The following is a 24,635-nucleotide window of genomic DNA, read 5'->3' on the forward strand; positions in this document are numbered from 1 at the left end:
CCCCCCAATGATGTCTTAAGCTGAGAAAAGGGCAATAATACAATAAAAAAAGGTCCTGTTTGCTTTAACATAATCAGGCCCATGTTACCTTCAGCTTCAGACCAAGCATATCACCAGGATCTACTCCCAATACTATTTTTGTGTCATCAAAGGAGCATTGCAGTGCTCCTTGTCTCCAGTCGTATGATGCTGACAGAGAAGTGAATGTGAAGCAGACGCAAAGAAGAGACTATTTTAAGCCCATCCATAAACAAGACTGTTTCCAATATGTCTGATGCAAAATAAGGTTGTATTTTTACAGTGATCTCATGAGTAGATGTTGCAGTTACATTAGCAACTTTTAAGCATGGAACAATGTTATGTTGCTCTTCCTGATCAGAATAGCTATTCATTCAAGAGGGAGTAAAATATCATTTGTTTGCGTAGACTTTAATTCTAACACAGGGGTGTCAAACTGCTGGCTCATGGGCCGGTCGCATCATACGGAGGCTGCGCCCACCCCAGCTCCAGCAATGCAAAAAAAAGTTGTGATACGTCGTGATACGTCACATGACATAGAGAATTTCACCCATGTTCTAACAGGATCTACTCTACAATAGCCAAGGATTTCTCACACATTATGGAGGAATAAATCTGGAATTTCTTCAAGCACATATCAAACCCCCAGTAGGTCTGTAAAGGTTTCTGTATGGACTGTGAGAAAGGACTTGCAAGGATGGGTAAAATGTATCTGTCACCAGGCAGAATTTTTGCCCCTCTGATAATACTAAGATACGAAGGGGTGGATCCCCATTTTATCCATTTCCCCAGATTTCTCTAAATAAGGAGCTGCAGCCAATTGTAGCATCCTAGTGAGATGCTTATATGATGATGTTATCCATTCAGTCCAGTTACTCATTGGCAATTGTATGGGCCAGGTCTCTCCACATCTTCCTATCTTGCACTACTTCTTTGAGTTGTATTTGTAAATTATATGTCAAATTCATACTATAATTGTATAAAATAACAGCTCAAACATATGCAAGATTCTATAGTGGACTGTATGTCAAAAGTTTATCTTTTAATGTTTATGGTTTTGATATATTAAAATACTATGTTGTTTCATTATTGATATTGTTTTAATTGCTATTTGGGGGCTGCCCAGTGTTTGATATAAAATGAGTGGCTATATAAATGTTTAAAATAAAGAAATAAATGCTTATAAAATGTAATACATATAATGATGCAATGTGTAATGATATAGAGTTTTGTGCCTTTCTCTTATGACATAGCCTGAACAATAATAAATAAAAACAGAAATTATGAAAAAATTACTTTTTTAATGTACAAAACATTTATATACAGTTTTAGCATATGACTGCCATCCGTACGATGTAAAAAACAGATAAAAAGCTCCTGGAGATATAAAGGCAGAACAATTCAGCTACAGTACTCTTATTAATAATGAGTGCCTTCTATACAGAATATATACAGAGCCAGTTTTCTTGTTATAATACTATTACAGTAAATAAAGGGAGACCACCATTGATAAATTGAAGAAAATAATGGGCAAATCATTTGTGTCTGCATTTACTAATGCTGATCAGGATTCATATCAGTATACATTCCTGCAACTAGGCATCCTGATGGTTTGTGGAATGTCCAATATCTTCTTAGCTCCTTGAAACTTTGTGCTATTTTTATTCTATATCCAGACAATTCTAAGCGATGGGGATGGTGGGTCACACAACCAAATCATGTGTGTAATGCTACACAATTATCACTTGAGCATGGTCTTATGAACAGATCTGAAAGGGCCACATTAGTAGGCCAATAGCAACACTGTCATCCTCCTGAAATAATTGAATTTGGTTTTTTTTTAAATTTCACTTTCCTGTCCTGCCTTAAGATGTGCAATATTCAGATGTATTGAGAAGAACTACTGTAGCCATCTCTGCCATTCACTTTCTTTGAAGTCTTCCATTGTCCATCATGAATGGAAAAATAAAACAGGAATAATACATTTTTGGAATACTAAATTGGTTTTCTTGGGACACCTAAGTAAACATATTCTGCAGGTTAACCTTTAACATGGTGAAAGACATAATCAAAGTGATTTTTCTTGATGACACTGAAAAATATACAGGCAAAGGAAAGAATAACTAATAAGAAATGGGTATGGAAATGTACTATCCAGAAAAGTTTGCCACCACAAACTCTGATATGAGCAAAGAGTTCCCTTTTCTATGGCATTAAACATTAGACACAGGGAAAGCTGTGAGACGGCCATCCATCTCCTGCTTATAATCAGTATGGCAAGTCATCCTTCTTATATGATTAAATGGGACCTATATTCTCATTCTAAGGTGATAACCAGTTCCTATATTGGCATTTCCTGATGTAATCATGGTTATTCAAAACTCCCATACCTTTATGTATGGAAAGAGGCAGGGAGAAGTGTCACTGCCTTAACTTTATGGCCAGATGCTTGGACACAATCAGAATGGTCCACATTCAAGTCATTCTAGTCAGACTCTTGGCATTGTTTGCCTGTGTATTTACAAGGTAGAGGCTACAAGGTGGATAAATGGCACTGCAAAGGGATCAGATTCTGATACAGAATAATGATAGGAAAAAATGAGCAAAGACACTCTTAGGAGCCTCTATTTCCTCTGGGTTTACATCTCCTTTTTTTAAAGTTCAAAAATAAATAATGAAACAAATCACTCTAATCAAATGTATAAATATATATGAAATGGGGAATTTGTAGTACACCATCCTTTTACAGCTATGCTTTTGTAATTCTGCTGAACCATAAAACCCATAGAGCTAACTCTAACGTCACAAAAGAAGGCAATTGGACTTCCTTTTTTTGGGGGGGGGGTCTTTTTGGTGTGCTCTCAAACCTGTTTTAGCTAAACTTCAACCATCTGAAGCAGATTGAAAAAGCAAAAGCTGTATAGGAGAATGAAATTTGTTTTATCAGCAGTTACCCAGAAATGTTGGCTAGACAGATACTGATGTATGTTGATAAATAGTGCCCGTGATTTGGGCTTGAATACCCTAACCCAAATCTAGTGAGCCACTTTATAAAAATGCAAACCTTGGTACATCAAGGTTTTTACATTTGATGTTCACCCTACCCTGTGTTGGCAATTGGCAGCTGCCTGATTTCATGTTCTACTTTTTCTGCCCTTAATGATTGTCTGATCTCATAATTTCCTCTTTCAAATAATGCTTTCCAAAATTCTATTAGATAAATGCATAAACAGCCCCAATGGTTTGCATGAATTAATTAATGCAATTATGCAGTGCAAGTACTTCTGGATGACATGCAGTTTTGGCAGGAGCTGCTTACTAAGAGAGAGAGAGAGACAGTGGCATGGATGTACTGTCTCTTCTTATTGGAGGGATTAGGTATATAAACAGTATATATTAGCTAAACACGCGGCAAATGGATGGCAATGTAGATGCCATAATATGCATAATTGACTACAAATTTGCCATAATGGCACTGTTCATTTTTATGAGCCCAAGTTGATGAGCATGTAGCACTGAACAGATTAGGGTTGGACAAACCATTCTACTACTCATGCTATCTTGAAGGTTTGGCTTTTCAAGGGCCTTCCCATTTCATCTGAGCACAATGGCAAAGACACAGAAGACCCTTCTGAAGGACTGCTGTTGAATCTCCTTGTTTTCTCCATGCTTAGGCAATATGGGAAGGTCTTCAAAGCAGCTACACTAAGCCTTCAAGAGATCATGGCACTGTAGAGTTCAAACCGTGGGTTTGGAGAGGCACGTGGCACTATTTATTAACTTCATGTTTAAATTATTTTCTTTCTGTGCTATCCCTCTTTTCCAAGGAACTCTGAGCAGTTTTATAATCTCACAATAATGCTGCAAGGTGAGACTGAGACATCACGACTGGCCAAGCAAACAGAAGATCATTTTTACCAAAGCCAGTTGGCCACCTCCAAAGTGACATATTAGTCAGAGCTAACTCATGCAATCTGTAATTAAACATAACTGGGAGGAATGAACAAATTTTATGACATAAAAATGTACACATTCCTGCAGCATCATTTTTATGTCATATTTAACAAACTCCCACACTGTTCTTTTTGTATGAGCAATTCCAAAGAGAAGTCACACAGAGTGATCTGTGTGTCACATCATGCATGGTAGAGTTTTTTTTTCCAATAATATTTTTAAATTAGTTTGATTTTCAAATCTCTACTACATTCTCTATGATAGCCTCTGATTAGAAAAAACAAACAAACTGAAACCCATTAGGCCATTCAGTTTTTCACATTTCCCCATCAGTGTGTCTCTCTCAAATCTCTTTTTAGCAATGCTGTATTGCCTGATATAAATGCACCTTTATTTTATATATGCTTCTGGCAATACACTTTATTTGACATTATTGGACAACAGATGCCTTGATGACTCAACTGTTAATGCACAGTAAGGCACTTTGCTGCAAAGCTGATTCTCAGCTAAGCTACAAGATACAAAGAGCGATACTGGCTGTAATAATGAAGGTACTGTGTGTGTGTGTGTGTGTGTGTGCGCATGCATGCCCATCTGGTCATAAGCAAAGCATGAAGCATTTATAGTATGGCTTTGCATATGGTTAAATTTATAACTCTCGCTAGGGAGGACAAGGCATATTTGCAGCTATAGGTAAAAGGAGATTGCAAAAAGTAAAGCTTCCTTTGAAACATTGATTCTCATTATTTTAACACAGGAGTCTTCAAACTTGGCCCTTTTATGACTTGTGGACTTCAACTCCCAGAATTCCTCAGCCAGGAGTTAAAGTCCACAAGTCATAAAAGGGCCAAGTTTGAAGACCTCTGTTTTAACACATGGCTTTTAAGTGTCCCACAACTGGCAAAGTGCCATCTAATTTTGAGGTTGATGGTTTGAGAAATGTTAACCCCTTGCAAGCTAACAAGGGAAGGGATGGTGGCAACGACAGTCAGGTTTTTGAAAGGATTCTCAAATGTGTCTAACTTTTATAAACGGTGACACACTTTAGAAGCACTTTAAGAAGGACGGTGGCATCTTTCAGCACGCCCCCAAATAATACTAGAAGTGCATCCTTTCAGTGCTTTTTTACATAGTTTATGCATGTTTGTACAAAGATATTTTTTTTCTTACTTGGAATTCCCTTAATATGTTTTAATACTTGTAAAAGTCTACTCTATGGCAACTTTTTCCCCCTTTCCTCTCTCTCTCTCTCTCTCTCTCTTTTTTTTTTTAAAGAAAAGCACATTCATAACATTGCCCAGCACATGATCTCTGGATATGCCTAGAGGTACATCTGTGCTTTATGCATTAGGTCAGGGGTGTCAAACTGCCGGCCCGTGGGCCAGTGGCATCATATGGACGCCGCACCCACCCCTGCTCCAGCAGTACAAAAAAAGTTGTGATACATCGCGACACGTCACGTGAAGCGGCGAGTTTGATACCCATGCATTAGGACATCATGTTAAGAAATTTGCTCTCTTCTGCCAGGGTGGTCAGCATAGAATTCATGTCCCCTATTGCCATATTACTAATTCCAGTTGGTATAGCTGGCAGTGTCAGAGAATTTCGGGGAGTTGTAAGGCGAGAAGAATTCTGAGAGAGATTCTGCAGGATACTAGGGCTCAAGGTTCCTGACATCAGACTTGAATGGTCGCCATCATCCATGATAGCATCAAAATCTATCTGAGGAGACTCCAGACCCTGGGAATCCACTGTGCTAGAAACTTGATTAGCACCAGGGGAAGGCATGGTGGCTGGTTTGGTGTTCAGCACACATTGTTGTCTGACACTGTAATCGGTTTGATTGTTGACATTCCCATTTTGTTCATACATATGTATTTGACCGTAATAATGCATCAAATGGCTTTCCCTCATACTACTGTTAAACTGTGGTTGCAACGATCCTATACCAGTTGTTCTCTTGGGGGAAGAGTGTGCCCTTTGCTGCCCTGAGCTCACATCATCCGTTGGGTGAGATATTCTCACGTATCCCAACTGCTGCCCAGCACGGACTCCTTGGTGCTTGTTTCCTGGATTAGAATTAGGTGGAGGATGAGGTTGTATCATTGAGGAAGTGAAACTCTGTCCAACGGTGCCAATTGTATTCTGTTGTGGCTCAATGTTTGGCTGATTTGAGGTTATTAATGCAGAAGCTTGGTGGAAATCCTCTTGGGTCATGGAGAAGTTCATGTGGTTTGACTGAGATGAAAAGCTCTGCTGATACCCTGGTTCCTGCATGTCTTGACTATGCATGACATATTCTCTACCATTGTTAACTATTGAAATGGGATCAGCCACATTATCTAATTGCTGAGAACGAACGTGGAATGCAGGCTTCATGGTCATGTTATTACAGGAAGGAGAAAGTTGGGTGACATCACTGCCCATCGTATTTGGACTTAGCATTTGATGAACTTGGTTGAACACCTCATGGGAGTTCAGGTCTAGATTGTTACCAGAACCTGGATTCACCTGTTGCTGCTTTAAGTGCATGCAGTTGAGCCTTTGTCCATCCATGGTTGCATTCTTTTGCACAAATTGCTGCAGATTTCCATTTGTGTTGTTTTGGCCTACCTGCAACTGCTGTTGGTTGAAGTTCTGATACTGACCAAAATTTTGCTTCTGATGGAATACAGCTAGATTCCGTTGAGGGAACTGCTGTTTTGATTGAGAGGAGGGTACATCAACAGTTCCTGAGCTAACTTCGTTCCACTGGACTGGCATGTTATTTTTATGCAAATTAGAGTTAGCCCCATAGTTTATTTGGCATCCACCACCAACAGAGGTCGAATGGTTCATACTCAGATCTGGAACAGCCATTCTGCGCTGGTTTAATGTGTTGTTATTTTGCACTTTTGCATTTACTTGGAAGTTTTGCATTTCACTGGCATACCCTGTAGAAGAGTTCTCTGTGGCAATCCCATTGTTTTGGGATTTGATGTATTGTACCACATCATCAGGTAGGACAATATCATCATCTCCCACAGAACTATCTGTCTCACCGGGCATGGCTTCCATGGCAATATTTTCGCTAATACTTGGGGGTCGTGGAGAATACACATGCCTAGCAAGGCTCCTGTCTGAATGTGGAAAGATTGGAAGGTTGAATTGTCTTCTGTCTGCATGAGGGTGAAGAAGATTCATGCTGTTGGTGCTATTGTAAGTATGGATTCTAGGAAAAGAGCTTGGGTCTCCAGCAGGTCTCCTCACTGGATCGCTTGCCCGTCTTGCACTATTCCCAGGCACTTCATGAGAGAATGCAGGCGATGACCCATACACATAAGCATTGCTGTCACTACAACGCCTTGGCCCTGGAGGGAGACGAAATGAAGGCAAAGCAGGCTCTGAACCATCAAGGAGAGAGATTTTATTCCTCAGCGTCATTCTTTCCATGTTAGGTAATGGTGTAGGTGGTGGGCCACCTGTGGCAGCAGCATACTTAGCTTTCAGCCTGTACTGCTGAGCTGGTGTGAGATTCAGGAGACCAGAGACCCCATTACATTGACTGGCATCACTTGACCTGCGAGAGGCATCTGTGGAAATAGGATCATAGGAGCCAGCAGAGCTTGTGTTGTTATGGCGATTTCCAAATTGAGAAGCTTCACTGGAACGGCGGCTGGAGAAGTAAGGGGATATTCCTGATGATCTGCGGCTGACTGTGTAGGCAGAACTGATGGTACTGGTTGAGCTGTCACGGCGTTCAGCTAGTTGGTTTAGCATGGTAACTTCATTGATGGACAGCTCTGTTATCCTTGGGTTAGGCAGCATTGTTGAGGTGCCACGCATATTGTCCAGCAGACAACCTGAAAGAAAATGAGAAAGAGAGAGTAAGATTATTGGTCAGCGATTAAAAAGAAAGGCATCCCATTATTGTACTTGGATACTTATCCAGCTCACACATATAGATAAAATAGGTTGGAAAGTGGTCCAACAAAATTGGGCAAAGAAAACCTTAATTTTGTTGTATACTACTTAAACACAAAACAAAATATATATCTGTTCAAGTCATAATTCTATATTTCAAAACTGGCTACCATCCCAATACCCCTGTTCATTTTCTGTTAAGTCAAGAAACCTTCAAGTATAATGCAAGATGTTATCTCTTTCAAGACAGACATCACAAGAGATGCTGATGTGCACATCCCCATTTTCTGTTTCAAGTATGAACTTGTACTTTATTTTTCAAGAAGGCAGAAAAGACTGGAATATTGAACATTGGAATAGAACATATTTTTCTAGGTAAAATTTAGATCACATTCTCTTTCGAGTTGGCATATACTCTTAAGTTTATATCTCACGCACTGGTTCTCATAACAGTTAAGAAACACACAAAAGCAATACTACAATGTGATGAGTAGTTCTCATAATAGTTAAGAAATACACAAAAGCAATACTACAATGTGATATTGGAGTAGAGACAAGAGAAGGGGTTTTTGTGTGCCTATTTGGCTCATCTTATAGGTTTGGATCCCGGCTGAGCCTCCAACACTGTTTTAAATATAGGAAAGATATTCAGAAACACTGTTGGATAGATATAAAATAGTAGGCTGGCTTACCATTGCCTGGGATGGGAGGCAGCTTGCTGTTTTTGACTTGTGGTGCTGGATTTGCCCATGAGCAAGAATCCTTCACTGTCCTGAGTTTCTCTTTCTTGAGCTGCTCAAGGCGTTGCATTGCTGTCATGTTTTTCCTTAGTTGAAGACCGACAGTTGAGTTACCAGATGAGACTGTCGAGTCCACAACAGGAGTATTATCCTCCAACACAGTCAGGTCCCCCAGACTTCCCCCACTGTGCATGTTCATTTCCACTCCACTGTCATTGTTGTTGATGCTCCCAAGGGGTGATGGTTCACTGCTGCAGGATGATTGGCCACCAGGACTGGACTGATACATCTTAAAGAAGCAAAGAAAAGACCACCAATTGAAGACATTCCAGGTTTTCCCCTCGTGTTCTTAGTTAGCTCTATAAACTAAGGCTCTATAAACAATTCACTGCAAAATTAACACGAACGAGACAACCAAATGAATTACTAGAAAATATACCATTCTGCCAAACATTTGGAATGTTCTGACATCCTTCGATTACTTCATATCTTGGCACATCTTTGTTTTTCATTTCTTTTTCTTATTTCTTTGCCTTCTCCTCTGCCTCATTTCCCCATATTATATTTAATCTGATTAACTGCGATGACCCAAATGATTGAGTTGATGACTGGCCCATGACATCATCACAAAATACATTGGACTGGGATGGGTTAACAAAAATCCCATGAGTTAATACCCCCTTAACTTAAACTGCAGTGTGGATAAATGAAAATTAGGAAAAAAATAGCACTGAGAAGATTGAAATATTTCTGAACATGTCAGAAATTAGCTATAAATTATAGATGCTTTCAGGGCCCAAGAAAATAAATCTTACCAGGGATGGGTGGGGAGGACTTTCTTAACTAAACCCTGTAAGTTTTTTTTTATAGTGATTTAACCGATTAAAGAATTCCCCTGCAGACAAAGAGAAAGAAAAAATCATGAAGCTTTGGAATGTTTATTGAGGCATCTTGAGAGTTGTATTGTTTATCCTAGAAAGTTTTAATTTTTCTTTCTGAAAGCTCAGATTGTGTTCTTCAAACCTTGTTTGGTCTCAGGCCTGGGATTAGTGTATTTGTGTGTGTGTGTGTGTGTGTGTGTGTGTGTGTGTGTGTGTATGTGTGTGTGTGTTTTGTACTGATCTGTGTTCAAGACCGTTTTAGTGTGGGCTATCCGTGTGGTTTTATATTTTGTTTTTATGCATTTTTTGATCCTGTACGCTGCCCAAATCCCACTGGAGTTGAGTAGTTACAACAAATTTGAATAAACAAAAATATTTTATTGACTTAAGCTTAGGCATCATATGAAATTCAGTACTGCATTAAGAGTATTCAGGCCCATTGCAACTTTCATTTAAGCCAGATCTGTTCTTTAGGTAAACAAATCCTCATTACCCGATAAGCCAATGTGCCTATTATTGCCGACAAGTGTGATGGCACTGTAGTGTGGGCCCAGGCTTTTCCATCAGATAAGCCACTGAAATGATTTACTTAATTTTTATGACTTTTTAAAACAGTGGTATGTAAACAGCAGGGAGCTAAAAGCCAAGGGGCGCATTTTCTTTCTTTCTTTTTTTGTTAGCAAAGAATTATATGTGCTCTCTCTCAGCTAAGCTCTTGATGCTTCTGTCAGATAAACCTGGAACCTGAGCACATTTCCCCTTCTGCAATGTGCCTGTTTATCTGCAGCAGAATCAAACCTGTAATGCTTTAGGCACCGTATATGCCCTTTGCTTCAAAGGCGAGCAGCATGCTTGGCTGACAGTCTTTATAAGCAGATAAGGGCATGATTTGCAGACTTGGTTTGGTAAATGTTTTTTATTAGGAATTAGGTTTCACATTAGGTAATTTATCTGCAATAAAAGTTAAATGTCCTGTATTGGCTCCCTCAAAAGAAGGCTTTTTCCTCCCCCCCCCCGTTTGCTGTCTGGCCCATGGCCTCGTGATTTATGATTGCTGGCCCTCTGTGGCTATAGACTGGGAATGCTGAGTTGAAATGACTTTTCTCTTTTTCTAGCACAACATTGTTCCAGAGGACCAAACAGTTATCAAAGTAGATTTTCTTACGGACAAAGTATATTTTAAGATTACTTGTAAATGGACGGGGAAAAGAAGCCTTTTCTCAAAAGGTAGAAAGTGCTAGCAAGAGGATGCTGGTGATGCAGTTCATAACCAAAGAGGCCCAACACTACAATGTTATTATAACAGCAGGGATTTGGCTAACATGAACACAGAAATGGAATATAATATTTCTGCCACTTCTTAAAATATTGCATATAAATGGCAGGTGGCGCTACAGCAACTTGCAACATGATTGTTCAAAGTTACAATGTGCTGAAAAAAGTAACTTATGACCGTTTTTCACACTTATGACATAGCAGCATCCCCATGGTCATGTGATCAACATTCAGATGCTTGGCAAGTGGTTCACATTTATGACGGCTGCAGAGTCCTGGGCTCATGTGATCACGTTTTGCAACCTTCTGACCAGCAAAGTCAATGGGGAAGCCGGATTCACTTAACGACGGTGTTACTAATTGAACAACTGCTGTGATTCACTTAACAAAGGTGGCAAGAAAAAGTTGGAAAATGGGGCAAAACTCACTTAACAACTGTCTCACTTAGCAACAGAAAGTTTGGGCTCAATTGCAGTCATACGTCGAGGACCACCTGTACTTAGTTTTGCTGGGAGCACGTATTTCACACCATAGTGTATCTTAAGCTGAACATTTCATTCAAAAGAGAGTCAGTTGTCTGTTCCAAACTGCGTCTTGAATTGAGGAATTACCACTCCCCCATAAATTTTGGACCAGGGAGGATTTGTCTAATGAATTTTATAGGTGTGGGTTCTCAATAGGATAGTTAGTTTACTTGTGGAATGCCAACATAAAAAAGGATGAGAGAGAAAGAATTGCAGACCATGTAACAGATACTTAACTATAGCTGCTTTTCCAAAGAGGCCATTGTAGCTCTACACAGCTGGTTTGCTTAGCCACATACACAGGACAAAGCACATTATGTCTTTTGTAAGAGACTTTGACAAAGACAGGGTATTTGCTCACCTTAGTACCGACTGTCCTTGTGAAGTTGAGTAGAAAAAGTTAAGAGAGGAGAAAGAACAGGTTGTTAGAACGCAGACAACACAAAGGGGAAGGGGTTGAGGTAATTGATGGAACAAGACATGAGGCAAAAAAATAAAAATAAAATAATAATGGCAGGTTAGCAACAGCCAGGGCACAGAAAAAATACTGCTTGAATGTCTGTAACATCACATTTATAATCAGTTTTAAAACTACAATCATTGTATAAGGTACTTTGCAGAATCCAAATGTGACAATATGTCTTGGTACAGAATCAATACTGATGTCTCATCATAAATATCAGAGTATCCCATTCCAGAAATAATTTCACTCCTTCACCCAGATGTCCTGAAGTAAGTTGAAATATATATTTACCACTCAAATATATAGAATGTGAAATATAGCTCTCTATAGTATCACTACCATTAAAAAAGTATACCTTATTTAAACATCAGCAATGCACTTCGTATTTGTTGTTGACATTTTCTTAGGGATACCTGTTCAATGTATCCCGGTTTTATATTTAATTCTGGTATATCATAGCACTGACCTATCTGCAATGAATTTAAGGTACGTATTTCTCAGCCTCACCTGTCGTCTGGTCATATAGAACCAATGTATTCTGCAGAATTGATAACTACTATAGTAACAGCATCAAATGGTTTAAATAACTGTTAAAATTATTAATCTCAGGTATTAAATAACTGTTAATATTATTTTTTAAAAAGAGAATGGTCAAGTTTTCTTTTCTTTTGAGGCCTGCATTACTTTGGAAAGAATATGCTATGGCCCATATTTTAGTCAGATGAATAAAACCAGACCAGGCCACACACAAATATGTACTCCTTCCATAGGTTCTGTTGGGAAGAAGTGTTTATTTAGTATTTTAAGTAATATGTCCTCTTCTCCATCTTTCTTTCTAGAGGAGAGAAGCTTCACCAACTTTTAGTCAAAATTAAGACAAAGATTTGCACAATAGACAAGCTTCTGTTCAACTCATCTTCTCAATTTTATGCAAAATGCTCTTATCCTCAATGTGAGATTCCCAAGTTATCATGCCTGCCTGTGTCACTTAATACTGCAGCTAAAGAGGAACAATTGAGGAAAGCAAGAAAAGCAGAGCAGATGCTGGGGTGGGGGTTGTCACAGGAATAGTAAAGTGCTATCACATCTTTGCTAGGATTTTTAAAGAGGGTATAATTTGGGGAATATGTCAAGAATGGGGCACAGAGCTCTACATCTGAATTGTGGTTTGGAGCGTCTCACACTGAGCCTTCAAACCATTTTTTTCATAATAATTTGGAGAACCAGATGGACAATACTAGGATAGAGCATAATTATGATTCTGCTTAGAATATACAGGTATCGGAAAAATAATGTCTTTGTACAAAAGATTAATACAGTTATCCCTCTGGAAATTGTAGCTTTATGTGTTATTAAAATTCCAAATATTATCTCTCTGAGGATGGACAATTGTATTTCATTGATTTGCTCCTGGGAATCCTACCAATTTTTAATCACAGTGTGATGTAAAAGCTAGTCTGTTGTTTCACTCATCAGGAAAAACAATTTTCCCATTCTCAAAGAGAAACTCCAAATGTTAACTTTCCACCTTTTGTTTGGTAATATCTAATAACCATGTCTGTAGATGTATGAAGTCTTAAATTTGATATGCAAAAAGATGCTGAAAAAGTTGGGAGGGGGCTAAGGCGAAAGGTAAACTAGGAGATCTGAAAAGATTGTAATCTGTGTGTTTGGGGGTGGGGTGGAGAAAGAGTTAATATCTCTTTGCTCCAAATTATACAGTACTACCAACAAGTCAACTAAAGCTTCTCTTACCACAGACTTCTCTGTCTTTATTGTTTTGACTTGTAAACTGTCCTCTGTGCCTGTGGTGGTGCTGTTTGCCTCAGCCCGCTGTTCAGCAGACCTGTTGCTCTGCTTGGCACTTGCTTCATTGTCATTATTCTCCTTAAGGACAGGTGGCCTTAGATGAATGTCATTGCGTTGCTTCTTGGTGACGTGGGCTTCGGGTCCATGCACTGTCTTCACGTGTTTCCTGAGAGAACTGGGGTCTGTATATCTCTTGGTGCAGCCTGGGATCTTGCAGACATAGGGTTTCTGCCAAAAATAACAAAAGATGAAGTGATTCACCAAAATGAGAATAAAACAGCTGAGATATGTATTTTAGTGGCAGTTGTGTGGAGAGAAAATGGTGACAATGTGAGAAAAGTATGTGAGAAAAAGTAAGGTTCAACATTTAGGCAAGAAAAATCAAATGCACGGGTACCACAAAGAAGCGGGAGTGTCAACCTTTTCTCCAAAGCACCTGAAGGGAGGACAAGAAGCAATAGATGGAAACTAATCAAGGAGAGAAGCAACCTGGAACTAAGAAAAAATTTCCTGACAGAGCAATTAATCAGCGGAACAACCTGCCTCCAGAAGTTGTGGGTGCTCCAACACTGGAGGCTTTAAAGAAGAAATTGGACAATATTTGTCTGAAATGGTATAAGATTTTCTGCCTGAGCAGCAGTTAGACTAGAAGACCTCCAAGATCCCTCCCAACTGTGTTATTCTGTTATTTTGTGACATGGGGCTGAAATGTTTTAAATATATGGCAACTTGTGTACATATAATAGATACTATCACTACTCAGGCAGTAATTTTACAGTTTGAGATCTCCTTAATGTTGCTGAAGGAGGAACACCTTGGAGTAGATAGCTTGCTTTGTCAGATTTGCTTGGTTTGCAAACTATCTTGATATGGATATGGCCTTCCTTTGGATCTATTCATTCTTCTTAGGTATTCATAATCAATAAAAGCATGTAAGAATCCTGTAAATGTAAACTCCAAGTTGAAAATAAGAAATTGTGAATTGTCACAGGGTCCCTATCAAAGCATTTTAACACCTTGCCCAATAATTGCATTGGACTGATTTCCATTAGTTCAAATTACTGCATTAGTAAGATTACCATGGGATGTGGCTGGGACATGCAAGAAATCTCTTTAGGGCAACTTTTCTTTTGAAATATAATTGGCTTGGGTGATTGATGGGAGGGAGAGAGACATCCTATTCTACAGAAAACCAGGAGTCAATCTGAACTGGATTTGTAGCCCATCAGATCTTCCCCACATCTCCACCAGCTGTCAAACTGGTAGCTGTTTATGCTGTGGAGTGAAATCCAAAGCCCCACAGTGATTTTTGAAGATGATATGATAACTTTGAACATTTGAGCCACTGATAAGCACAGCACAAATAAACAGGCTCTACAGTTGGAGAGAGAAGCAAGCAAACTAGCATGGAAGACACACACACCCTCCCCCAAATCCAAGTGCATTTCTTCAAATCTGCTTTCAGCAAGATAGTTCTGGTCGCTCCTTCTGAAAGGCTGGATTCATGTAAAATTCTGCTTCAGGCTGCTTAAAGACTTTTTCCATTATCATCCTAGAAGGAGACCATCCAAAGAATGCTAGTTTACAGCTCAGCTTTAGTGCAAAATACTTTTCTACTTTCCCTAATTCTGATTTAGATATTGTTTTCCATATCTATAGGAAATGTAAAATTCCACTAGCTGATTCACCCGTTTCTAAGATGGATGGGTAAGACTAGAAGGAAATTAGTTTCCCGGGTAAGAAGAGTGCCTTGCATTCATTCATTCAATGGCCCTTCTGTAGTCTCTAATAGGATTATAGGGAAACTAGTCTCTCTGTGAGGGAGATGGGTAGTTTAAAAATGTGTTGTTTGGATGCTACTTATTATCATATTTGGTGGTCATGTAAAAGTATTAAAGCTTTTTGGATTAAGATATGGTGGAATATTCAAAGAATTTTTAAAAGAAGGATAAAATTTACTCCACAATTGTTTTTGTTGGGTATTGTTTCTGATTGTGATGATAAAGAGATTATTTTAATGTTAAATTTAATTACTGCGGCTAGGTTGTTAATAGGGCAATATTGGAAGAAGGAATTTTTGCCTACTTTGCAAGAATGGTTTTTTAAAGTTTCCTAACTAGCGGAAATGGCAAAAATTTTGGCTTTCTTGAAAGATCAATCGCAAGAGAAGTATCTTTCGGTGTGGAAAAGATGGATAAATTTTATACAATATAAGTATGATATAAGAAAATATTATCTAGCTTTTGAATAATTTAAATAAGTTAGAAGTGTAATTGTTATTATTCTTTAATTTTTTTTTATTTTTTTATTTTTTTTACTTTTTTTCCTATTTTTTCTTTTGTTTTTCCTCTTTTTGTTTTTTATATATAATGGAGTTAAAGTATTTTACAATTAGTTTATTGAGTGTAATTATATTTGCTTAAGATGTATTTGGGTTTAAAACTTTTTTTCTTTTAAGATCTAGTTAAGCCTGTATTCAGCTCTGGGAAGAACGGGGGAGGGTTTTGGGATGGGTTGGGAGGGATTGGGGAAGGGGTTTTTATTGTAAAATTTTAAAAAAATTTAATAAAAAAATGTGATAATTAGAAGCAACCTAGAATTAAGGAGAAACTTCTTGACAGAACAATTAATCAGTGGAACAACCTGCCTCCAGAAGCAGTGAATGCTCCAACACTGGACGTTTTTAAGAAGAGACTGGGCAGCCATTTGTCCAAAATGGTGTAGGGTTTCCTGCCTGAGCAGGGGGTTGGACTCAATGACCTCCAAGGTCTGTTCCAACTTTATTATTATTATTATGGATCATCGCACAGTCAGCCAGATGTTCAGACTGGATTTGGCATTTTGTCTACCTATCGAGTCCTTACCCAGGACCTGGGATAGGCAGATGTGGATGTTTGATGGTATTACAGATATCGTCGCTTATTATTATTATTATTATTATTATTATTATTATTATTATTATTATTATTATTATTATTATTATAAAGGGTACTTCAAGCAAAAATGTTTAAGACCGAGTTCTGGTAGCAGATCCCAATTATCAACATAAAAGATAGCCGAGACTATTCCAAAATGGATTAGAAGCTCCTTTATTAAGCATGTTCCTATTTTATTGTGATCTGTCCTCTGAAATCCACTCGGAAAGTTTTATCTTACTCCTCACACAAAAAGCTCTGGATTGATTCCGATGTTTACATTTCTTCCATCTCGTTTGATGGACATGCAAAGGGATGTGCAAATAAACCCAATAATAAAACAGTTACAACTTTTCCGAACATAAAAAGTAGAGATTAATCCCGAACTAACAACATTCTTAAACATTTGACAAAACAATGTTGCCTTTGCTAAGTGCCTAAAGAAATAATAATGAGACGCCAAGTATCATTTCTCTAGGGAGGAAACTATACAATAATTTGGATCTGCTAAAAAAAAAAAAAGGGGGAGGTGTCCATTTGAAGCTTCCACCAGCCTTGCCTTTGGGGGAAGAGAAACATGTAAACAACCCCAGAAGAGAGAGACATAGAAAAAAGAGAAAGAGAGAGAGAAAGAGTTGAGAGTTTTATAATAATCCCACCTGGAGCATGAGCTGCCTCTTGGTAAATCTATCTAGCTTGGTGTGAACTGTCTATGAGCAGACTAGAGCACTTCAACTCATTGTTCTACTTTGGGGAGCAGATACAACTTTGGGTTATCTTAATTTTCTGTTCCCCCCCTTCTTGGAGGGGGGGGCAAAATTTCCCCTGCTTGATCAAGGGTTTTGATGGCTCCACTTCTTACCATTGGTAGCCTTCTGCCACCAACACAGTCTTTTGCCCTCAAGCCCCTTATGGAACAAATATGTGATAGTGTTTGTTAAAAAAAAATTTGTTCAAAAGGAAGCTTGTGAGGTGGCAAAAGACCTTCAAAAGCACCAGGGAAACATTTCAAGGTACATCACTGAGATGACCCCCAGGTTTTTGACCCAGGTATCACTTTTAAAACCTTGTGCTTATATTGTCCCACTTGTTCATTATAAAGTATATTCATGATTTGATTATAAATTAACTTTACCCAGTCCCAGCGGTTTTTCAGAACTCTAGAGCATTTTCCCTTATTGTCCTTTGCTTAATTAGTGGTAATATAAATTTCAACCTCAGCATTAGCCATTTGCAGCAGACCATCACATGTTGTACAATAAATGCAACTTCCTGACCTTCCCCAGTTACTAATAATGGATCTTAATTAGCAAAAAGGATGATACAACATTTGTCTTGTGCGCCAGCCTTATGCACCCACAAGGCCGGCCATTTCATTTAGTTTTAGGTACTCAGTGGCTAGCTTGGTGAATTTATTTCTCAAATATACAAACTAAAATTGAGCAGGAGGAATACTCAATCTGGCCCAATCTATGTGAGAAAATGCGCAGGTATTACACTAGCATCGTCTCCCCTTACAGCACAATAAATGTGAAAAAGTCACTATGATAGGATTATAATACAAATCACTATATGTTATCAACATTAAAAAAACGTTTGCTAAAGTACATTCCCTACCTCATTGGAATGTGTTCTGTTCTGGTGTTTTGCGCGATCAGAAGCATTGGAAAAGGCCTTATTGCAGCCCTCGTGTTCACAGACATAAGGTTTTTCTCCTGTATGTGACCTCAGGTGTGTCTTTAAGTTCTCTAGCCGTGAATAGGCTTTGGAGCAACCTTCAAACTAAAAACAAAAGAAAACTGGAGTGTTAATCAGCTGGAGGCATTTTTCCATCTCATCTGGTTTTAATCTCTCTTGAAGAGAATAAATCCCAGGCAGATCTTAGCTTTCATGAGCAGTCTGAGACAGAAAAGGTCTCCCCCGCCTCCCCCCCCTCCTTTTTAATACAATTTGTAATCTGGGCAACTGATGGAAAGCAGGTGCTTTTACTTTTTAAGACCAACCCACTCGTTGGGGCTCTTTTCATGCACAATTTTCATGCAGGGAGCATTCCTGTTAGGGTCTATGTTTAGAACCGGGCTACAGAGATCTGGATAGTCACTAAATTGCAGCAGAACACACCAAAATCCTTAACCAGCACACAGCAATTCTGAATACAAATATCCATATTTGAGCAGGACAGCTGGCCAATCCAGTTTCCTATTTCTATGCCATGATCTTGGTATTAGATGGGATTGTCTTCCATTCAGTTCTTTATCTTGAATAAGGATGCAAGTCGAATGTTGTAGCCTGGCCTTCTGTTCGATGTCCTATTCCTTACCTCAGTTGATTTTTAAAGAACAAGGGCAGGCTGAGAAATCTTGGATAATAAACCTGAACATTGCCCCACTAAATGAGCTTTTAATATAGATTATGGCAATGTGTGGAACGGGTTTTTTGCTCTGAAGTTAGAAGTGTTAATAGGGTAACAGCTGGCTAAATGCTACCATTCCCAGATGCAGGAAGACATTGCTTTAACCCTTAGAATTCTCAAATTACTTTGTGGGATTTCAAATAAAGACCACATCTAAATGGGTGTTGTGAATCAGACATAATTAATTTGCTTTACCAGGAGACCAGCAGAAAGAGGAGAATAGGAATCTTGCTCACTGGATGTGTTTGTGCAGCAAGCTCCTTTTGTAATTCAAACAAGTCAGTTGCTTTCTTTGTGAAATCTCTGTTCTGCCCTGTGTATGCTAATCTGCAGGAGATAGTGGCATACAGCATAAGGTCTCCCTGTGATTTGGATCAGTCTTTGCTCTTTTGCTGGATATGCAGTGGATATTTAATAAGCACAACTATATAGAGCAGGGGTTCTCAACCTTGGCAACTTTAAGACTTGTGGACTTCAACTCCCAGAATTCCTCAGCCAGCAAAGCAAAGCTGACTGAGGAATTCTGGGAATTGAAGTCCACAAGTCTTAAAGTTGCCAAGGTTGAGAACCCCTGATATAGAGAGTAATAAATGCAGGGATATTCTTCACATACTGAAACCTACTCTGTGCTTATGTGGAGGATTATAGTATTGGAGACACTTGGGGCCAGGGCTGAAATTGGACTGCGGGGTTATCTCAATCGCCTGCCAAACATCTTCCCTTCCCCTCCTTCTGCACCAGATCCCACCTCTGCAAAGAAACCCTGAGTTTTTCTACCTTGAGGTAATAAAAAGAGTTTCCCTCCAATCAGACGCAGATCAGAGAGATCCTCTTTTCCTTCCCCACCGCTGAAAGAGTCCATCTCATTCTCTCAATGCTACAGCAGAAGAAAGAGTTTACGTTTAATCTGCTCCAGACTGCTTCTGCATGTGTTGGGCAGGGAAGCTGAGAGCCACATGCCTGCAGTAGCTTGTTTGCTGATGCCTCAGGCTGAACACACTTCCGCAGTGACACTCTCTTACCGTGCACTTGTGGGGTTTTTCTCCAGTATGCCTTCGCATGTGCACTACTAGCATGTACTGTGCTTTGAAAGGCTTCTGTTCCCGGGTACATTCCTGCCAGCGACAAACAAACTCCTTCTTCTCCCCATGAATATGATCATTGTTGATGTGCTGAAAGGCAAGGAAAAGAAGCTGGGCTGTGACATGAGACGCTCGGCATCTCCCATGTCACTTCTGCCAGGAAGATGGAAGGAAATCTTATTGTGCTCGAGTCTCCCCTTGACACGTTTCCTGGAAGTTCTGGATTGCTCTTAGATGAACAGGATCCTGCCACTGCATTATGGATGCAGTTAACAGTTAGTTAAGTGTAATTTGTGTCTTTTTCTTTTCTATGCCTTCAGTCAATGTTGACTCCTGGTGAATGCCTGGACAAATCCCTGCAGTTTTTCTTTTTCGAGAACCAGTGTGTTGTAGCGCTTAAGGCATCAGGTTAGAAACTGGGAGACCATGAGTTCTAGTCTGACCTTAGGCAGAAAGCCAGTACTTCTTTTTTCACTTCTGAAAAACCTTGACAAGAAAACGTCAGGGACTGGTTGGTCCAGGCAATTGCCAGGAGTGAACACTGACTTGAAGGCACACACACACACACACACACACAAATAAAAATAAAGAAAAAAAATGTTCTATTTTAAACTTGCAATCTGCTCAGAGGATTTGCTTCAAAAGGCAGTGCCAGATATTTCAGAATATATTAATATACACGCTTAGTTGGGGAAATCCTTCTGCCCAACAGATGCTTTGTGTTATGGATTCAAAAGTATTACCTGTTGTCTTCAAGATCCACAGCAACAACAAAACCTGGTCAGAGGAACATTAGAGCATAAGAATTTCTTAATTTTAATCCTGTTATGGTAGAACTCTTTTCAAATGAAATGTACAACCCCGATTATTAGGTCAGTTTGTCACATTTATAGCCTGCTGTTCCAACAAGAGCTTTGAAGCAGCTTGTTGTTTTTCAGGACTTGTCATTCAGGCAATGTGCAGGAACAAGCTTCTTTTGCTCTATGTATTTGTAGAATGCAATTTAAGGACACTCTCAAATTGCAGACAGCTCCTAAAATGTGGTCTAAACAGAGCATTGCTAATAGGAAAGCCTATAAGTAACCATTTAAATCCACAGCATAAAAGCTGTGATTCTTCCTTATTGTGACAATATGGCAGTTCTTATTTGTTGTCCCTTACTTGCTCATTCCCTTAGATCTATAAGAACATCTTCTTTGGGCTTCTAGCTATTGCCCATAGAAAAGCTCAGGCCAACATATGCTGGTTTAATAGGCACTTCATTGCTTGAAGAGATCTGTAGGTTTTTGATGGGGTACTGAGATTTCTTGCATTCACATCAAACAGAATTTTAATGTTGCTTCAGAAAAATTCACGACAAATAATGAAGTATCAAAGTGGAAAATGTGTAATGTACATACAGCTATTAAGAAAAATGAAGAGAGTACTGCAGAATCATATGTGGGCACCATGTAATTCTGCCATAGAAAGGGATGGTCTTCTGTGGTGATAGTCACACAGTGAAATTAACCTGACTGAATCCTTAGAACCACAAAGGTCTCTGCTAGTACAGAGTGTGGAGATATGGGACTAGACCAGAGGTAGACAACCTTGGCTCTTTTATGACTCATGGACTTCAACTCCCAGAATTCCTGAGCCAGCATGGGGAAACTATGGCCCCTTCATGACTTGTGGACTTTAACTCTCAGAATTCCTGAGCCAGCATGGCTCCGCTTGGAAACCTCTCCCTTTCCCCTCAGCGTGGCTGGCTCAGGAATTCTGGGAGTTGAAGTCCACGAGTCATAAAAGAGCCAAGGTTGCCTACCTCTGGACTAGACCGTAAGACCAGTTCCACTTCATGAATTGACATTACCTCTGCTTGTCCACAGCCTCCACCTAGTGATGTGTTGTTGAAAATGACCCCAGGTTAAATAATTATTGAAAAATTCCTAAATCACTTGTAACAAAATAAGTGGATGGCAGAAGGATAAGTCCTATGTTATATATTTTTAAACACAAAGCATCCTCAGGTCTGTAAGATTTCAGGGGACCCCAGTTCTACAGTTGCAAAAGTACAGGAGATCACTAGATGACAACCAAGAGACTCATATAACTTTTCTGGCATCTAGTAATTTTCTAGGTGCTTGTAGCCCAAACCTGGTACCTCTAATTTTACTCAAATGTTAAATTGCTAAAGAGTTTAAACTAAAGTATTAACTCTTTGTTTTAAGGTTGATTTTTATTACTACATTTCAGGAAAAATGTAATTACATATAATTATCCATATCTCAAAGAATATGAAACAAACCATTTCACAACCATGTAATTGTTTCTAGATACAAAGTCTTAAAATGTAATACCTGAAGGGCTTCTTAGAATCTGGATTTCTTTTCCATTTAACACTGAGATTTAACATGTGCACTGCATCCCTAGGGGCACTCAACTGAGACGAGTCTGCATACTTTTGAGGAGAAGCATTCATGTGAAAGCAAAACTTCCTTCAATAAACTGCATACAGCACACAATCTCATGTTATCTTTCTAAATTCTTCATATGCATTTCTGTCTAATACTTTGCAGCAGCATGTCTTCCTGGCTCAGGGCTCTCCTGATTATTCTTCAATTGATTTTTGCTCTTCAGCAAAACCCCTCCTATTTTAGACCGGCTTTAAAAAAAAAACAACCCTTTCCTTTTATCTGTAGAATTTAGAACAATATTCTTTTAAAGTAGGATTATCTCATTACTTCCTCATAATATGTTTGATGGAAAATAATGAGTCATTTTTGATATAATGGCAAGCCATGGTATGACTTTTTTTTTGCCTATCAGAAGTTGTTTATATTAACAGTTTTGGGCAAATGCATTTACTATTGCATTCGAATAGGAAAAACCCATTTGCACAAACAATGATGAACTGGTTTGTTGAGAATTAAAAGCAAAAGTAATTCTTAAGTAATTCTATTTATTGTATTGAAGGAAGGAGGAGGAATGAATGGAGAGGGATACCTACAAGGTGGGGGCAAATGACAACACAAGCATCATGGCATCATGATACAAGTAATGCAACGTACCTATCTGCCTCAGGTGTCATGTTGTAATATATAATTACTTTGTGTGGGTCATGATATCATGACTCAAGTCACCTTTAAGGCTTCATTATAACTGGTTACAGAGGCTATGCACGAGGCTCATGGGTTTAGTATTATGTCTGAAGCCCAAAGGCATCCAACGAATGTTATGGCCAAGCAGTGTGCTGAACCAATGGCATCTGAGTTGAAGTGGATCACATAGCATCACTACAGTGGCATCAGCCAGTGAAGTAATGCACTCTCCACATAATATTTTGCCTTTGCGGTGATTGGAGGGATACACCTTAATGTGATCATGAGGAAGAGCTCATAGACCATTGTAATGAGCAGAAGGAATGCTCACTGAGGAACAGGAAGAAGACCCACAACCAAGACAACATTCAGATAAAAGAAATCTAAGTTCGGGACAAGATTGTAATCTGAGTAAACATTGCAGACAAAACCTTCCCTGCTTCTCATGAAGATAGGTGGGTGTCTGCATGGGGCAGGGTCCATTCAGACTTGCAAGATTATGTTACTGTAATCCTATTGTAAAAGTAGTTTTAGCATGCAGGATTTTGATTTCTTAAACAGAGCCGATCTTGAAGGGCTAACAGTCATTTCCTCACTAGTGCCTTACCATGTTCATATCATCGCCTAGTCATTGTTGAAATGATTTTTTTTTAAAAAATGGTTTTATGATCCCAGACCAATAAAGAAATTTTTAAAAGCCTATCCTCACTATTTCAATTCTGGACAACACTGGATGACTTTTTTGTGTGTAACTTCGAGACTGTTTTGACTCTTGGTGACTGCTGAAGATTCATTCCGTAGTTTTCTTGGCAAAGTTTCAGAAGCGGATTGCTTTTGTCTGCTTCTTAGGGCTGAAAGAGAGTGGATGGCCTAAAGTCACCCAGCTGGCTTTGTCCCTAAGGTGGAACCAGAACTCACTGTCTCCTGAATTCAAGCCACTACACCAAATTGGTTCTTTGGATGATTCTAGAATATCTTATGAACTGCTATTGGGAAAAATGCATTATTTTTTACTTCACAAGAATACCATTACAATGAACAACATTTTGAGGTTCCAGAAAAAAGGTGAGATACTAGTCTAATAAAGAAAGCTACTTGGTGATTAATTCAGATGGGCACCTCATACTAAGGCAGTCATCACTCAGAATTACCTAATATTTTTCCTCTAGAAAATTATAAGACAGCATGAGCAGGGATAGCAGGACCTAGCAGAAAACTAGTTTCAATGGGAAGGCATTATCACCTGTACTATCATAACGACTCTTAGGACATGCTCACCTGTTAGGTAGGAGAAGGAAGTGAACATGACTGTGAGTGCCAGGAGAGCAGAGTGTCAAGCAGAAGTAGTCCTGCTTGTCTCTTCATTGCATCTCTTCATTGCACAATCAGCACAGGACTGGATCACTCAATAATTAGTCCACCAAGGTTTGCAGATTACAATAAAGTCCAACAACAGATCAGTATTGATCCAAGAAGGCTGCGTGTGGCAACAGTTAGTCTTACATGCTGGTTGCTGGGACAAATGGAAAACTATCAAAGACTTTCCTGCAGCTACATTCTTCTGAACATTTGACTTCA

General features: G+C 39.0%; 1 protein-coding gene across 3 annotated transcripts in view; it reads right to left on the reverse strand.

Annotated features, from left to right (window-relative positions):
- Nucleotides 1–1,299: 1,299 nt before the first annotated feature.
- GLI2 (GLI family zinc finger 2) overlaps nucleotides 1,300–24,635 on the reverse strand; it is a 250,144-nt gene continuing 226,808 nt past the window's right edge. For all 3 annotated transcript variants that reach the window (XM_039319357.1, XM_039319356.1, XM_039319358.1), the window contains exons 10-14: nucleotides 19,918–20,067; nucleotides 18,100–18,264; nucleotides 13,514–13,795; nucleotides 8,568–8,904; nucleotides 1,300–7,814 (exon numbers count right to left, since the gene is read on the reverse strand). In XM_039319357.1, the coding sequence (XP_039175291.1) occupies nucleotides 5,461–7,814; nucleotides 8,568–8,904; nucleotides 13,514–13,795; nucleotides 18,100–18,264; nucleotides 19,918–20,067 (3,288 nt within the window). In that variant the 3' untranslated portion in view covers nucleotides 1,300–5,460. The remainder of the gene's footprint in view (nucleotides 7,815–8,567; nucleotides 8,905–13,513; nucleotides 13,796–18,099; nucleotides 18,265–19,917; nucleotides 20,068–24,635) is intronic.

This window comes from Crotalus tigris, unplaced genomic scaffold, assembly GCF_016545835.1.
Source record: "Crotalus tigris isolate CLP2741 ecotype Arizona unplaced genomic scaffold, ASM1654583v1 scf7180000023579.1091882, whole genome shotgun sequence".
Taxonomy (NCBI): domain Eukaryota; kingdom Metazoa; phylum Chordata; class Lepidosauria; order Squamata; family Viperidae; genus Crotalus; species Crotalus tigris.